The 17,998-nt window shown below is 40.0% G+C and overlaps 1 protein-coding gene across 1 annotated transcript in view; it reads left to right on the forward strand.

The window, feature by feature from the left end:
- Positions 1 to 17,998, forward strand: part of KALRN (kalirin RhoGEF kinase) — a 532,592-nt gene that overhangs the window by 259,410 nt on the left and 255,184 nt on the right. Inside the window, exon 9 of the mRNA XM_075028813.1 lies at positions 1,238 to 1,468. Within this exon, the coding sequence (XP_074884914.1) occupies positions 1,238 to 1,468 (231 nt within the window). The remainder of the gene's footprint in view (positions 1 to 1,237; positions 1,469 to 17,998) is intronic.

The following is a 17,998-nucleotide window of genomic DNA, read 5'->3' on the forward strand; positions in this document are numbered from 1 at the left end:
ACACTGCTACAGCAGACTGGGATGTAGCATGGCTTGCCAAAAGACACAGGTTTGGGTATTAAAGGGTATTTGCTACATTTGAACAAGCAACTTATAATACAGAAATAAATGAGACTTGGAAATCCCTGAGATGTGTTTGAACTTTGACTGATAATGTTCAAAGTTTAAACTGGATGAAGAACATTCATTAAGCCATTCTCTGGCAAGATTGGTGATTGTGATTGCACAGAAATAAAAACTTTTCAGAAAATCTTGTCATTTTCACTGCAGTTTGTTTCAGAGGTAAAAGAGAAAAGTGGGCTGGGATGAGAAAGGGATTCGAATAATGTCCTCTTTTACCATTTCTGTTGAAAAAAATATTTTAACTTTGCAATCTGCAACTGAAAAATATTTCAAAAAGCTGTTTTTAGAGAAACAGTGCATGCACACACTTGTTAATAGCAGTTTGGTTTTTATGGTTCCATTTTTCATTTTGTCCCTGCAATATGAAAATGCTCCAGGAATGTTCCAGGAAAAAATCTGGCGTTAAAAAATCTGACATTCTGGGATTTTTTAATGCCCAAATGCCTTTGCATCTGAAAATGTGTTTTAATATGCTCAAAAAAAAGGTTACACGTGTGCAGAGGGCTTTGCATTTGCCAGCAAACTTTGTAGCCCATTGCAAATGGAGATTATAGGTCCTTCTGAGCTGTTCTTGGTGAAGAAAAGAATCGCTATCATATACTAATTTATTTTTCACAGCCACTGAATGAAATACAGAATCAGAATGCCACACTTCTCACTGTATGTACGTACTTAGTAATCCTACGAAGAAAGGGCTCTCCCTTATCATATAGAATATGAATAACTCTGCCATCTGTGGTTCTCTTAAAATGCCACCTCCTTACAAAAATAGGCCCGCTATTGCAAATGCCACCTGTCATCAACTAGTATATGTCAAGAATTTTCGGTGCCCGAGTGTCAGAACGTAATATAGTCTTGGGATCTCTGTCTCTATGTATGCAGTCCCAGCAGGGCAGTATCTGTGCTCCTGCTGAGTGACACAGCAGGCCCACTAGGAAGTGAAGGCAAGTGCTGAATGTGTAAGTACAAGTCAAAAAGAGATGTTATGAGGTCTTCCTTTTTGACTAAAATAAGGAAAACACACAGGAGAAAAAAGCATCAGCTAGACTGTTTTCTGTCAGCTATTGGATGTTTAAGTATCAGTACAGTGAAGTAGACCTATTTCTTCACTCAGGTGAGCCAGGATGGAAAAGCCTTACTGGATGTTCTACAGCGTCCCTTGAGTCCTGGGAATTCTGAATCCCTCACTGCTACTGCAAACTACTCCAAGGCTGTTCACCAGGTGTTGGATGTGGTACATGAAGTCCTGCATCACCAGCGGCGCCTAGAGAGCATCTGGCAACACAGAAAGGTCCGGCTACATCAAAGGCTGCAGCTCTGTGTTTTCCAGCAGGATGTTCAACAGGTAATACCATTACTAAAGAAGATAAAGAATGCCCTTTTCTTTGCGGTCATAAAGATTGTTTAGTGACTCATCTAGAGGATATTGCCATAACCAAGATGTCACACGCAGCTCTGTCTATGCTAGAAATATGCTAAAATCCTAATGCACCTCTCAGCACCAATCAGTACCTCTCAGTTTCATGTTGGAAATCATCAATCATTCCATTGATTATTGATCAGTCCATTCCCCACAAGAATGTGACACTATTTTCAGCAGTTAATTTTTCACAAGTGAGCTGTAGGTACTCTACTGTTCTTGAGAAAGTGATGTTTAATAGAAAGAAGAATTTCAAGTGTAAAAAGCAATTTAACTGTGGTGTATTCCACCTTCCTATATGGAAACAATGCAGATACAGGCCTTTTAGTGGTGGTGTTTTAGATGATCTTTGCATTATTACCACTTATGGAGTCCACGTACTTGTGCTATGAATTTGCTGGCTCAAATGAACTGCACACCCTGATGTGCAGAGCCCACCTCACAGAAATACAGTTTATCCAGTACAGGCTCATCTCTGAGAACTTAGGCTCCAGGTGAATAACTTTTCTCTCCCAAAGGAATCTGTTTGAATACCAGCACAACAGCGTAACTGACAGTGAGTATGAAAAGCCATGTTTGTAGCTGCCAAATATGCAAGTACAAGCAACAGATGTTACAGGGCTCTGCTCATTCAGGATGGTGTGGTTTGTTTAAGGGCCCCATTACATCCCGAAGCAGATGTTGGTAGCAATACGGTACTTGCTTTAAATGAAGAGGCTGAATGTTCTAATCATGTTTATGGAGCATTCTAATGTCCCTAGGGTTCTTTATGTCGTTGCCTTCCTGCAAGTGAAAAATGAGGTGGAGATAGAGTGACAAAGCGGTCACATGCGAAATAAACATGAAGCAGCAAGGACAGGAGACAGGCAACTTTCATTCAACATGCAAATTTGTGGTCCTGTTAGTGCCATAGTTGAAGTGCACCAGCACAGACAAAACTGCAGCTGTAGATATCATTTGCAAATATGTATGACTATTTCCCTGGCAGCATTGAAAAGTTTGCCAGAATTTCTACCTGCTCATTTTTTTCCTATGAAACCACACAAATATTCATGCCATATATATAACTAAAACCAGGATTGAATGTAACAGATGCTTAATTTAAGCAACTTCACTTTTGTTATGTGTCAGTAAACATACTGCATGGTAATGAAATTCATAAGCTATATATTAAATAGAGCATGTACTCGGAATTCAGTTAGAATACTCTCTGCAAACTATATGAAGTTAATACAATTTTGGAGTTAAAATCTCAAAAATCAAGGGTTGTAAATTCTGATATTATGCTTTTTCCAATTGTGGTATATAATGTCAATAAGAATCCATATTATCTTAGGAATTCTTCATCCCCTAGGGTGATTTACACTTTTGTTCAATCTCTCCAACCCAAAACTTTCTCTCTTACATCTTTTGAAATCAGTAGAAGTGTTTATGAGGTTCATTCATGAAACCCATTCAGACTTTTACTTCCCACATGTGCAAGGCAATGAGGCTGCGTCACTGGTTTTCAAAAGGAACAGGTCTTTTGTAAGTACTGTGACTTTTGGTAAGAGGAAAAGAAACAAACAGTAAGAGTCACTGGAGTACAGTCACTTTAGAGAGCGTTACTCTGTGTGAGTTCTGTTGGCAGCAATCTTTCAAAATTTTTCTCTTAATGGGTAGTTATTATCTGGAAAGCAACAACTTAATGACAGACATGTTTCTGTCCTAGCATACCCTTACTGGAGGCATCTCTTTGTCCTACTTAGAAAGTAAAGAGGAAGAGATGAATCATTCTGTTCACTAAACATCTGTACTATTCAAGATAAATGCTTTGTAACTCATAAGTGAAATGATCAGCTAGACAGAAATATGAAGTGTAGATTCCACGAGGAGGAGGAAGATATCCGAGTAGGTTGATGGGGGTCTTTTTGAAAATAATCGCCTCATATATCTGTTGTGCAATTCCTGTTATGCTTATTTTGTTAAATGCCCATCAGTTGGCAGGTGAAGCTGTCTACCTGTATGTTGTCACTAATCATAAGTAACATTTATCTATAATAATTTGTTGCCTTGTCAAAATTTAATAACCTTTAACTGAGTTCTTCCTGGTTCAAGTCTAAAAAGAAAAGATGTGGGAGAACAAATCCTGACAGGAGAGTCACGAGTTTATTAGACTTTGCTGTTTTCTAGACAAGTAATGATACAGTGTAGTTTCTCTAAGGAAGATGTTCCTCTTCCCTTTCCACCCAGCTCAAAATTAAGCATGTTCTCACAGATGCAGTTTTCCCTACCAGGATGTCCTGTGGCTCTCCAGCTGTTGGCCAGTGCAGTAAAAATTCTGGTGAAAGATGATCTCCATGTCAGAACTTACACTCCCTCACTTGTTCATCTATACCTTTCTCTTCATGTCAACTGTTCTGTATCAATCTTTTCTTAAAAGGACATGTGAATAGGGACAGGTTTTGTTGCGTTGTATGTTCTTAATACAGACTCCAGGATTATTTTGCATCCTCTCAGTCTGCCATTAACTGCATTAATAGCTTTTGGTAAAGACACCTCTCCAAGAAGAGATTCTTATGAATCTTGAGAGATCAATAATTTCTCACCTAACTACTCTAGTTAGTCTTGCCAGAGGGATCAAGTATTTAGGCATGCAATATCAAGTGTTCATAGAGAGGTCTTGCAAAACTGATTAGCTGGATGAAGGCTTTATGTAGGCCAAGTGTGTGCCTTTTGGACTAGATTTAAGGGTTAAGCTGTGTTAAAGAGGGCTCATTTATGTCATTCCTGGGTGTATTCTGCATCATTTGCAAGGCCAGACTACATGCATGACCGGCAGCTCAGGGCTGTGTTCTCAGATAGTTCCACACTGTCAAGGAAATCCTTTTGATTCTAGCTGGGTTTTAGTTTGAACTGCACAAAACCTGAAAACATTGAAAATAATGGATTAAAAGAAATAAGAGTATTTTTTATTCTGAGATAGAAAGTCAGGTATCCTTAGTGTCATGTCATAATCAAAATACAAGTTGTGCTGTAGAAAAAAAAAAGTTTAAACAATGTGGATAGCCAAGCTACAATATTAATGTAAGAAACTTTACAGTATAAAATAACATTGGAAGTAATCACTACCTCACACCATCGGATATTTTACAAGATTGTTATTACATCTATGTATTAATACAATTACATCAATTTGCACATCTGAACCAAGGTAAATAATGGTGTGCTAAGGACAATGAGTTATGAACACACAGAATTTTAAAGAAGGAAACAATATAAATGGTGTGAAACTGCATTTACAGCCTTCACAGGAAATGGAGCACCATTCACACAAAAGGGATAGCAGTTAAGACAATTTGTGAGCTGTTATGAAGCTCTACACAGGCAGGAACTGACAAGGAACTCTTTTAACACCAAAAGTATTTAGGATCATTATAAAAATGTTGGATTGCTGAGTGTGTAAAATACTTCATTGCTTCAGTTGTTTTTTAGAAGTTCTCTATCATTTCAGATAGGGAAGAGCTGAATCCTTTGATCCTTTTAGAACACAGTTGTGGGAGGAGGTGCTGAGATTCTGTCCTCCAAGGGAGGAAAAAGATCCCTTTGACATTCATAGTAATATTCTGTAATTCCTGCAGAAGCTTCAGCCCATTTTTGGTAGCTTTTCCTTTTTGCCCCTCTCTGCTCTGCATCTTCCCCTTCTGCAGACTATTTACCAGCAAATTAACATCATTTCCATTTCTGTTGAAATTTGAAATTGTTTTCACCTTGTCTCCAGTTTCCAGTGCTTTCCACTGTTACATCCTGATTTACCCTGTCTGCCTCTGCATGCATTCCTCCACTTTAATATGTTCCCTTTGCCCCCGTGAAGAGCAACACTGTGAAACAAGCAAGGGTAGCATGAGGGTTGTACCATGAGCAGATGTTACCAAGCAGCCTTCGAAATAGCTGGAGTAAGTTTTTAACGCTGTTCTTCACCCCGTTGCCTCCCCCATTCCCTTTGTTTCATATGAGCAAGAATTTTGTCGGAATTCTCTCACTTCATAAACTCATTCAACTGAAGCTGTAAAGCCTGAAGCTTACCTATTAAAGTAGAACGAATATGGAGACCCATCAGATGCATTATTGAAATGGTCTGTGCAAGCCTTGAACTTGGTATTTTAAAGCACTTTCGTGGCAGAGTAGTCAAACTGCTACTCTTATTCTGCAGGCTTCATTCCTTCTCATGGAAATTCTCAGTCTTTACCTAATTTCCATACATACACACCAACACTTAGCCTGACAGCTAAGCTTAGGCAGCCTTTTTTTCCACAGATTCACATGATTCTCTCAAAGTCACTGCTGGTGCTGCTTTCTTCTTGATTCACTTTGGTTGTGATGGTTGCCTGTAAAGGAAGAGCTGTAAAATAGGTGGATGTAGAGGTATTCTGTGTGCTGGTGGAGTTTCTTGGCTATGTACAAAGCCTTGAGTTAGCTGTGGTGGCTCTGCATAGCAAAATGGAACAAGCCCATCATGCCAGATGAAGACCAGTAGTAAATAGCAAAATGACACTAACAAATGCTTACTGGCAAGAGGGTAGGCACGTACTAAGAAGGCTAAGACTGTTGCCATACCAGCTGTACTGATGTCTCAAATCATCTTGGTTACTGAAAAGGTGAAGCTAGACCAGTGTCAGGTTTACCTGGATTTCTCTAAATTTGTGGATCTGCGTTCTGTTGGCTTCATGCCTAGACACATTAATGGGCATAGCTTTGGTTTCCTTGTGTGGTTGTCTGCCTCTGGTGATGGATAGAAAGGCCACGTGGCCATACTGATATCATTACACTTACCAGCTGCCATTGCTGTGGGAGACTGCGAAGTATTGCAGCGGAAAGGCTGTCTCTCTTCATAACCAAGCACTTTAACTTGTAAAGTGTCTGGCTTTTAGTGGCCAAGAAAACAGATCAGGGCATGATCCTGACATCATTTGTATGTAAAACTGTCCTGCCAACATCTGTCTGTCTCCATACACTATCTGAGAATGCTGAACACTTCATGTGGTGCATGTGATATACGTAGTCCATTTGCAGAAGAATGCTAGGATATTCAAGGCAGTTCATGATTCATTTAGCTCTCACACAAGATTTTAGAGGATTAAGTCTGTACATCCCCCCACACATGCACGTATACACTCAGTTGTTTTGATCACTTCAAGGCAATGAAGAGTTCTGCAACATTCTGTAGTTTTCCAATTTGTCATAGTTTGTTTCAAAGACAGAAGAAATCAGACTATATATCTCCTTTTATGCTTTGTTTACAATAATACCTTCACTGGGTCTTGTAAAACAAGGGATTTATTTGTAAACAATTGCTTAGAAAAAAGAACATTATAATCAAGTCAAGATTATATTTACTACCATATGACTTCAGCCACACCACCCTGCAAAAATACATCACATGCTCTGTGTGCCATCTGAGCAGATTTAGCCTGTAAATAGCTTCCACTGACAAATCACTAATTAAAACATTACAATTCAAAGCATCCTAGAGAATTTTCACAGCCCCTTTGGTAAATTTATCAAGTAATGAGATGTGCTTAATGTTTGTCACTAATATGTTTACATTTTCAAAGTATTACTGCTGTACTTTCTCTGAGCTTAGAAGGTATATGTGACCTTACCAGCAATAAGGTTGAAGTATTACTTGATAATGAGTAGAGGTTCTAACTATGGTTGTATTGTCCCCCAAAATTAATGAAAAAGGAACTCAGGAGTCAATACTGGTAAAACTACTTGGCAACCTTCTCCCAATGGGATGTAACAAGAAAGAAAACAACCTTTTGTTATCTGTGACTGAGAGATAAATACCTCTGTTTTCACTAACCCTGTCCTTCTAGCAATTGTTGAGGCCAGAGTTTCCACACCTGGTTTATTATCTGATATAAATATTTCACCACACAATTCTGATAGATCACCATACAACTTTTACCTACGTAACTCTAAAGGACTAACTTAATAAGATGTGCACGTTTCCAAACCCACGTTATGTCTCTAACAGCCTCTTATTTAGTACTTGTCTGCCTTATTATTTATGCAGTAAAGGATGGTACATTTGTAGTAAAAGGATTTTTTGTTTGTTTGTTTCCATCCATTCTTCGTCACAGACCATGCAATAAAACATCTTGGCAACCACTTCTTTAGAGCAATTTTCATTCCATTCCTTTTGTTCCTGCCAAAGGATCTGGCACATTTTCAGGCAATGTGAGTGCAAGTCTAGGCAATGAAGAGATTTGTGGCCCCACTCATCTTCTGAGGAGGTCTAACAAGTAACCAACATTGACACTGATTTGAAAGTGAAGTGGTGGTATATTTGTGCTGATTAGTATCCTGCAGATATTATGAAAAGAATTAATAATGACATGGCTATTTAAATAACACAAGGGTTGCTGAGTGACTTAGTTGCTTATTTTGAACTGTTAGGAAAGGACCGTCATTCCTTAATTTGAACCCACAGTGGCATGGAATTATGCAGGAGTTTCAGATGATTTCTGCTGGCTATATATGTATCTCTAAGCTCTGGTGGCAGCAGAGAGAGTAGTAGAATAAGAGCACGCTGCACAGCTATACAATCCTTATTACTCAATGACCAGATTGTGTTGGATTTGCTGCACAAGGCAGCCATGCTAGGAATGAGGATATTGCCCACATATTTCTTCAGTTTCTGGTGATTTCATATGGATGTTTCTTTAGTTCCTTTAGCTTGCGAAGTCACAGAACATTTATGGACAGTGCACTCAGGGTTGTCCAACCCAGACAGGACAGGGTTCTTGGAAAAAGTACACAGCTGAAAGAAATAACATGCATTTTTCCTCTTTACCAGTGACTCTGGCATAGAAATCTGCTCTTTGAAGGGCCACAGCACAGCTTCCCAAGTGAGGAGTACAAATATGTGGCACTTTGGTACTTGAGCATGTTCAGACAACGGCTCTTGGTATAGAGCTAGGTTCTGTGTTTCTGTCCAGGCAGTCACATTTGCACCCTGTTACTAGTGATCAGTGTATGGTACACCTCAGACATGTCTCAGACTATCAGCCTAAGTAATGAGTTGCTTTAAATACTTCAGACTCACATGAGAGAGAGGGAACTCTGTTCTAAACTTCTGACAATGCTCTTTGAATATAGATCAGTATTATCTTGTATTTTTTGTGCCAAAACTCTTCACAAAGAACTATAGGTTTAAATTATTACATTTTCATTTAATGATATTTATTCTGGAAATTCCGTAAGGGTTGCTGATTAACAATACTCTATCCTCTTCATAATTTGATTTAAACTGTAACTTGAAATTATCTGAAAACAACCTTTGTGTCTTTCTTCCTTTATATAGTTATTAAGCCAAGCAGACAATTGTTCTTTGTGCTTTTAAAGAGTCACTGATTAAAAAATAGTAATGATCACTTTTTAATTTACACACAGAGCAGTAGTGCTAGGGATATCAAACTTCAGGGGCCAGCTTCAGTTACCAGCTGAAGTTTACTTAGCATTGATGTACGAGCAGAGCGAGAACACTTTGATGAGCTCCACAGCTGTCTTGGGAAATAGGATCTGAAGAAATCTGAGCCAGCCAGCTTGATCTCTGAACCTACTGAAGTGAGAAGAGGAACTGGGAAAAAAAAAGAGAAAAAAAAAATTCCTTTGTGTCCCAAAAAGTGTTTTTCTTGTTTAGAGCACTGTCTGTCTTTCAAGACCTAGTCCTTTCGGATGATCTGTTTTGCTATTTGCTGAACTGCAAATGTTTGGATTCTTACTGAGAGCTTAGGAACCTCTGAGAAGGCCTTCTGAAAACCCTTTGAAATCCCACTGACTCACTGAAGTTTTGGATCTACCTCATAGTGGATGAAGAGGACATAATTCATAGTACTACAAAATGGAGAAGGTGATATAAAGATAGAGTTAGTTCTCTGTAGGTAGATGCAGCTATCCATGGTCTGGATTTATCCTGCCTGGCTTCAGAAGTGTAACTGAATCATCCAAGTCAGGAGCCTAATGCATAGTCTTCTTTTATAGTCAACAGAGAGACCCTGGCATCTTCAGAGAATTATACAGTCTGTCTAAGATCTGAATTGTACCCTGGATACTTCCCTCTCTTACTGTTGAATGTCAGAGAAATAATGGTAAGGTAGGCTCTTCAGACAAGACCTTCAGTTTATTACCTAATACTGGGTGAGATGTATTAGGATGCAAGAGCCCTATCCTGTGTGGTGCAGAGCACCTTTAGCCATCATGACAGGCCACTCAGTGCCTTTCTGATCCAGGATTTGCTTTGCAGCAAACTGTAAGGAAGTCAGTCCTAGGCAAACTGCTAAAATTTGCTGTTACACTTAAGCAGAATCATCCTCCTTATATACCATGTCCTCATTGTCTATTTCTATCCCAGGATTGTTTGCATGTCAGCATCCCTGAAAATATGATGTGTAGTTTATGGTTTCTGAAAGACATTGTTGGCTCTCATTGTCGTGGCAAAGGAGGAGAAAGAATCAGGCTTGTCTGTTACTGATTAGGCCTCCAAAAATAGCAGGAGGAAAACCAGTGTTTTCTCCAGAAATATGTATATTTTTTGATTCTAGCAATTGCTAGAATGAGTAATCATCACCAAGGACCTGGAGAAAAGTAAGGTCTTTGAATAAACGTAGGCTGGAATGCCAGAAGACTTTCTCCCCTGTAACTTTAAGAAGTAACAATAACAGTAGTACTTCTTGCTTATTGTGGTTTCTTTCATCTCAGGATTATGGGTTTTCTAAATGTTGATGTTGAGCGACTTGTTAAAGGTCACCGAAAGCTTCATGACTAGAACTCTTCATGTCAGGATGTCTGATTCACAAATCCCTGCTCTTAAACACTCGAAGTCATTGCTACTCCAGTTTTACCCCTTATGAAAAGGTCTTATAGGATTTATTGGGACTATCTAAAATGAAATAAGGGTCTGTTATGCTAAGAAATAAATATGCTATTTTGGGCATTGGCTTAGGAGTCCAAAATAGTCATTCTTTTCTACTCCATTTGTTTCCCTTGATCTTTCTTTCCAATTATGTCCTCACATGGCCTCCCAGCTTTTTCATGATCCTGCCTGTCACTCAGAGTGATCAATCCTCTTTCATATTGCTTTTGACTGATGGCCAACAAGAGGTATTTTCATTGAAGTGAGAAAAAACATAGCCAGATAACAAAGAGGGTAATGATAGCTAGTTCCTAAAGTATAACTATAACAATTTCACTGTGTTTTCCTCCACAGAGCAGCTGCTCAGCCAGCTGGTTACTTTCCCCCTCTGGTAATGAATTGCACTCATGATCTGAGATTATTATGTTTTGCTGGGTAGCAAGGCCCAATTTATGTTGAGCTGATCTGGCACCATGACCTGTTTCTGCTAGCTGCTCCTCTCCATGCTAGTAATTCCCACTAGCTCTTGCTTCTCCTTCAGCAGCTCTACCTTACTCCATGCTGCAAACTACTTTTACTAGCTCTGCTCCATATGGCCGTGCTCTGCAACAGCTTTTCACTCTGTTAGCATCTCCTGTTGGCTATGCCTTGTTTTGGTAGCTGCCCTACCTAACTAACTTGACTAAAGAGTTCTGGTATTTCTGTCCTTGGAAGAGGTTGTGCAGTATTTAGGACTAAACACAGTGTTTTAGCTCACAGGAGACTTTTAAGCAACTTCTTTTGTTTCATATTCCTCATAGGGAACTCTTACACAAAGCTTCTTGCTTGTTTTTTAAAGTTGTAATCTTTGGATTGTAGTTCTGGAAGCTATTGCCTAGGCTGGGGTGACCCTTCAGGCACATTTAGACAGAGCTGGTTGGCTCAAACTCCTGCATACTATTACAGCTATAAACTTTCTTTTATGTTATGCTATGGTTCCCTTTTAACAAAAATGTCTTTCAAATGTGAAAACATACAAAACAAACAGGCCTGTCCATTGGTCTTTTACCTTTCTCCTACCTTTGTTTTGATAGTTCTTTACTTGTATCTTTCCTGCCTTTTGGATATTTTTGGATGGGACGTGTGTTGAGGGATGGAGAAAATTACTTTTTTTTTTTTGGCTTCAGCAACATACAAAACATTCTGACCTTGAGACAGTTCCCTTCCCAAATAAGGAGGAAAAGTGGGGGGGAACCACAAAATGACCTTTTTTTTTTTTTTTTTTCAATTTCCCTCTTCCTCCAGCAAAAAGTAACTTTAAACAATCCAAAAGCATTGTTTCTGCTTTCTTCAGGTTTTGAAAGTGCATGAGGTGTCAGGAAACCAGAAGAGAAGGAAGTTCAGGATGAGGGGATGCCATATTCTGGGGGCCACCAAGCTAGGAGAAAAACATAAGAAAGGAAGCAGTTTTTCACAGAAAACTTCAGTTTGGAGGAAACTGAACTTTTCATTCAAAAGGTGCTCTTAGAGGAAGTCCTCAACCACTTCTGCCCCTCATTCTGCCCATGACTGTCACTCCTAGAGTCTTTTAGGTGTCTCCTCTTCTCTCTTGGTTGTCAGCTCAAGGTTGTTCCTTGCTGAAAGGGCTTTTCATAAGTCTGGTCCTGCTTGCACATATATTCTAGTTTACTATTGCATTACCAGTCTGCCAGGGGACGCAGGGGTCAGCATCTATTTGTTTACCTCCCCACAAACAACTTCTCATTGCCATTATCCATGGCCTCCTTTGGTGAATCTGTAAGGTCGTTGGCCTTTCACCCTTCAAAACCCTCACAGGATCCATTTCTGTTGTGACATGAAGCAGAAATCAGCCATACAGTTATGTGTAGATTACACAGTGATGCAAACATCCTGGGCTTTTTATTTCAGCTCTGCTGTGTCTCGCATACCGACTGCCTGGCTCAGCATGGGGTCTGTATGCTACATGCAAAGCTCCTCACACACCACAGTAACTTAGCCCTTTTCCCACTTATTTGCAGTACTGAGCTGTGACTTCTCTGCCCTGGCACACCACGTGTCAAGTGCAGCTGGTTTGCCTGAGCAGCGATTGACACACAGGCAATACAACAGAAGAGATGCTGCAGTGGCCCTACAGCAGAAGAAATGCTGTGGTGCAGGTTTGAATCCCTAGGTGGGACCCAGTGACAGAGGAAACCTGCCAGGAGGTCAAACACAGCCTTGCGCTGCATCCCTTTCCCCCTGTGCACAGCCTGACACATCAGAGTATCTTAAAATGGGAGATAAAATGTTTGAGACATTAGGCTATTTATTTAAAAGACAATAGATCCTAGAAAAGTCCCTGACGGAGAATAGCCACTCCTGGCATTCAGGGCACTTCTTTCATCCTTGTTCTCCTGCGTCTCCTTTCCCACATGGTTTGCACTGTCATATTTGCCTCTAGTCCCAAATCAGGTGAGAGCCCCATGGGGGAAAGGTTATGTTTTCCTTGATGTTGGCATGATGCTCAGCCCCAAAGGGCTGTGACCCTGGCAGGGCTGTTTAAGACTACTGCAGCATTGTCCCATCCTGGTGAGTTTTTCTGTTACGGGGATGAGACTATGTACCAAGACACATTTGTCCCAGTTGGGATTTGTTTTCTTACTAAACCTGTCTTTGCTGTGTGCTGTGATCGTAAGCCTTGTTAAACCAAGATGATTAAATCATCTGCTCCCAACAGTAACCTAAAGCAGCGCTTTATTTAATATCCTGGTCAATCAGCAATTTTCTCCGTGGTGAAGCAGACAACTCAAGCACAGTGGGGAGTGCCTATATGGGGCCTGGAGCATAGTGCTTGCATTAAAGACTACTCTGTTGTAAAGCTCATCCTTGCTTTATCAGTCCTTTCTAATTGTTAATTGCCTTTAAACATCTTGTTTAAACTAGTAAGAGTTTAGGTGGGTTGATACTATCAAAATGTAGATGGTACTGTCTAAATTAGCAGAGCAATCTCAGATTAGTACAGTGGTAGCAGTTCCAGTCACCCAGAGCACTGAAATTAGGAGCCAGCCATGTAGGTTGCTCTTTTCCTGCTGAGCAGTTGAGGAGTGTATTCCCAAGGTAGGTGCCTACCTGACTTACCATTATATTATTATACGTCTGCCTACACCAATATCATGATGCTCTGGTTACAGCTGGAGCTAAAAAACATGTAGTAAATGTGTTCAGGGTTTATTTAATGTTTTTTTTCCTGAGTGTTCAGTGGCTACCACTGAACGTTTAATGGGAGCAGTAATGATATCATTATCTTAGTCTGACATTTATTTATCAGTGGATCTCTTTCTTTGTTTTACAGACAGAGAAACTGAGGCACTGAAAGGGGCCATAAAGCAGATCAGGGTTGGAACTGTGAAGAACAGTCCTTTTTTCTTTTTCTGAATTTTTATCCACTCTATCTTAGTTTTGTTTCCTTTCTTGAGGCCCGTAGGCACATCTGTCACTGGCAGAGTTAAAACCAATTGCTCTATTTACATACCTGAGGATAATGTACTTTTCTAAAGAGTTCACTACCTCCTTTTTTCCCTCCTGTGTACTTGCTGTATTTCTTGGGGGCTTTTTACATTTCGGACACTCCCACTGAGAAAAAAAATGAAGCAAACGTATGGAAGGAAAGTGCATATGACTTCACAAGCCACAAAGGGCCACACTTTCAAATGCACAAATTTCTCTATAGGATCAGAATGCTTTTCCTCACAAACATGAAGACCAATACTGTGATGCTGTGTTTACAAACATGAAAATTAGCTGTGGTGATAGGTGTCATTAGTAACAACAACTTGGAGGTCAACACTATTAATCTAAATCAGAGCTGCCAATCAGAAATCTAAATCATCTGGGTCCTGCAGGTGTCTCTACTTACTATCAGGTCTGCAAATGCTGTTTTTCTGTTGGTCTGATGCCAGAGGAGCAAAATAGAGAGTTACTAGAGGTACGAGGAAACACAAGATGTTAAATAATTATTTGAGAAATTTAAAAACCCCCTACTACACATGGTCACAGCATAGACTGAGTATTGTTAACTCAGCATGAAAGAGGTTTCTAATAATTAGGATGTTGTTTCATCTATTGGTGCTTAAGAGCTGTAGAGATCCCCTATTTCAGTGTACATGAGGAAGAAGCTGGGTCAGATATTGAGCATGCTCAGGTATTTATCTTCCTGAGAGCTCCAGAGCATCAGCTAAAATGGTGGAAACAACCATAGAGGACAATGAAAGGGAGGTTTGCTTGAGCAAAAGATCAAGAGCTTTTCAGGTTGCCTTTGCTTCAGTGCCCACTCTGCCTGGAACAATGTTCTTCCCATCCTCTGTGAGAGACCTGGGACATTGTTTCAGAAAACTCTGATTATGTCCAAGCAAACAGCCTAGAAGGGGGGAGCCAGACCTAAGACTAGAGCTGGCCCCAGCCCTGACTGTCCCAGCAGTTGCACCCTGTAAAACTGCTCTGAAAGGGCAAACATGGAACAAGAAATGGAGACCTGGAGAACAAGAAATTAGCCTCAGAAGGTGCAAAATCAGTGTTCTAACTAGTGCTATGGACAGCAACAACCGAAATCTTCTATATGCCCTAGGTAAGAAAATATTTCTGATGTTCTGAATATTACCATTGGTTAGAGACTGACAGATCTGATTAGTTGTATTGCAAATTCATCATACTACAGCTAAGTGCCAGGTATGATTCCTGAGTGTTGGAGAAAAGACTCACAAACAGCAACACCAGCAGCATAACTGCAAAAGAAATAATCTACCTGCCAGCCTTGAGAAGCCTCATGCAGAGCACAGCAGCATCTGCTACAGAGCACATTTTCTGTGTCTTCTACAGAAGGAACATGCACAAATGTGGTTATTTATAGCTTCTCCACCCACACACAGCTTTGAAACTTGCTCTAAAAGAAGTTCAGCACTTCAACAGGGGTTTTAACCTGAAGATTTTTTTTTTCTTTTTTGATTTTCTTAAAAACAATATTCTGGGAACATTAGTAACAATCCAGGCATTAAGGAAGGAACATTAGTTCTTCATTTGTCTGTCTATTGTTCTCTTACTTGGAATGTTTTTAGAGAGGCAGTTGCCAAATTTTATCAAGTAAAATATTTAATCACAAAAATGAAAGATAAGTGGGATACATTTGATGAATGGGAACTTTACCAAAGGAAAACAATGTTAAGTTGAAAGAAGTTCTTTCTCAGGGTAAGAGAGGCATGTGTATTCCCACTCCCTTTTGTGGAGCTTGCACCCTAGATGACAGCATTTAGTGAAGGAACAGATTGGGCCTGTGTGACTTCAGCCAATGCCCAGAGGAAATGGGCAAGTACTGCTCTCAAAATGCCCAGCCTACACCCAGCCATCTCTGCCAAAGCCCTGAATTGAACGTGCTGTTCCCAAGAGAGAGACATGACTAAATCCTGCATCTCACTAATTACTAAGGCTGGGATCAGCTCTTTTCTTTACATGGTGTGAAGGTGGATGGGGCCAGAACACATCACATTCTCACTCTTCTCCAAATGCATGTCAGTTTTAAACCATCGTAATATGTTTATAGATGTGAAGAACTGTACAAGTACATAATAGACATCTGCAGAAAGCAGACATGAGGATATTTTTGCCATATAAGCCTGTGAAAAGGTAGAGTTAAGTTGGAGCAGCTGTGTGGGAGACCATGCACACCTCATCATTGCATGAAGTAAGCAGCCACATTGCCCATGGAAGAGTGGCATATCTGGGAGGAGCCTATTGTACAGGTCTGTAGGTCGACAGTAATGTGAAAGCTCTTCAAGGGGGGTGAGGAATGGAAGAGCAATACTACTGCAAGTTAAGTCCTGAATCAGCAAGTCACCATGAACTTCTGAGACTGCTAGAAAACTTGGCAACAGTCTTGTTGGTGCTCAGGCCATTGCTATGGGAGATATTTAGGGTGTCTTCACTTACTCATACTGTTAATTCTGGAGCCCTTTCACAACTGTTTTTGCGTACTTTTGCAACAGAAGCTGCTAAGAAGTGGGTAGCCAGGGGGAGTTGTTATTCTGTAGTGATTTCCACTGCAGAAGCTGTTGATGAACAAGGATCCTGCTGCAGGGACTGTCTTGCCTGGACAAACGCCTACAGTCCTGTTTCCAGATGGGCTTGTAGGGTAGCTGTGGGTGCTAGAAGCAGTGAGGAATCTGAAGAAGACTATGTGCATGTATTTTTGCATAGTGAGGACTTTTCCGACACTCTTCTAAATTGGTGGACGCACATGTCTCAGTAGTTGTATAATTTACTCAGATGTGTTCACTAGTATCAGCTGTACTTTGCAAGGCTGTCCCTACTGCAAAGAACAGAACATGGATGTTCTGCTTTTGGCAAACTGGTGGGTTTTTTAACTACAGAGGTTAGATTTTTGCTGTTAAAATGAGAAATTGGGAAGAGGTGAAACTTTCACATAATGTCCAGGAAGCTCATAAAAACACCTACAATCTGATTTCATGGGGAATTCTTTTTTTGGTTGAATGTAGACAAGGGAATAAAGGAAGTTTTTTAAATGTTGTAATTGGCTCTGTGTTTAATTCCCCTCATTAATTTAGTTGCACTATGCAGCCAAACACTGATAGGTCTGTAAGGTTGTTTTTCCCTCCAAGGGTAAATGGCACTGCATGTTTTTTCTTTTGAAAAGACCTCTAATTATGTGGTGGTATTTGGAATAACTACAATTAGAGAGGAAAAGCAGAGGGTGATTAAAAAATCATACTTAATAGCAGCTGCATTAGTTCTCTGGCTTTTGAAAGAGACCCAGGCACAGTTGAGTACATATATGCCACACAGAGGAGTTGTCGTGAAAAGGCAAAATGGAGATGACAAATTTTTGACTGACTTCAGGGAAGGTAGTCTATTGTAGCATTTTAAGAGAGATCTTCTTTGAGAAAGGATTGAAGAAGTATCAGAATTAATCTTTCTTGTCCAATCCTCAGACTATGTTCATGAGTGTAGCTCTGTTCACTCAATTCCACCTCTTCTTTAAAAAAAAAAAAAACAAAACCAACAAACCCCCAAAACCTCAGATTGCTTGGATGGTTATAGCGGGATACACTGATTAGGTCTCAAGCCAGTTTGAAAGAAGCGACTCTTACGACTGTCTGAGCTGAATTAAATACAGAAGAACTTGGTTGGCTGCCTATATTATTTTCTGAAGATGAATTAGTCATCACCACATGGACAGGTCAAGCTATGGTATTTCAGGATTTATAGCTATTGCTCAGCAATTGGGCATTTATACCACAGTGAATTTGGAGCAGCTTCCACCTGATTTTAAAGCCCTGCCTTTCAGTGGATTGCCTGCTCACTTTTGCAGAGCTGCCATGATGTTGTTTACTATTTATGATATTTCAGTATGTTCCTGTATTGGAAAAGGTTCCTAGAATCCTCAACCAAATTTGGAGCCACATATTGCTAGAGGCTGCAAAAACTTAAAGTAAAAGGCAGCTTTCACTCCAAATACTTTGTCAGCCTTGCTTGTTTTGACTGTGTAAGTGTGGTTAATGTCATTTTAG

This window comes from Buteo buteo, chromosome 5, assembly GCF_964188355.1.
Source record: "Buteo buteo chromosome 5, bButBut1.hap1.1, whole genome shotgun sequence".
In the NCBI taxonomy this organism is placed as follows: Eukaryota; Metazoa; Chordata; class Aves; order Accipitriformes; family Accipitridae; genus Buteo; species Buteo buteo.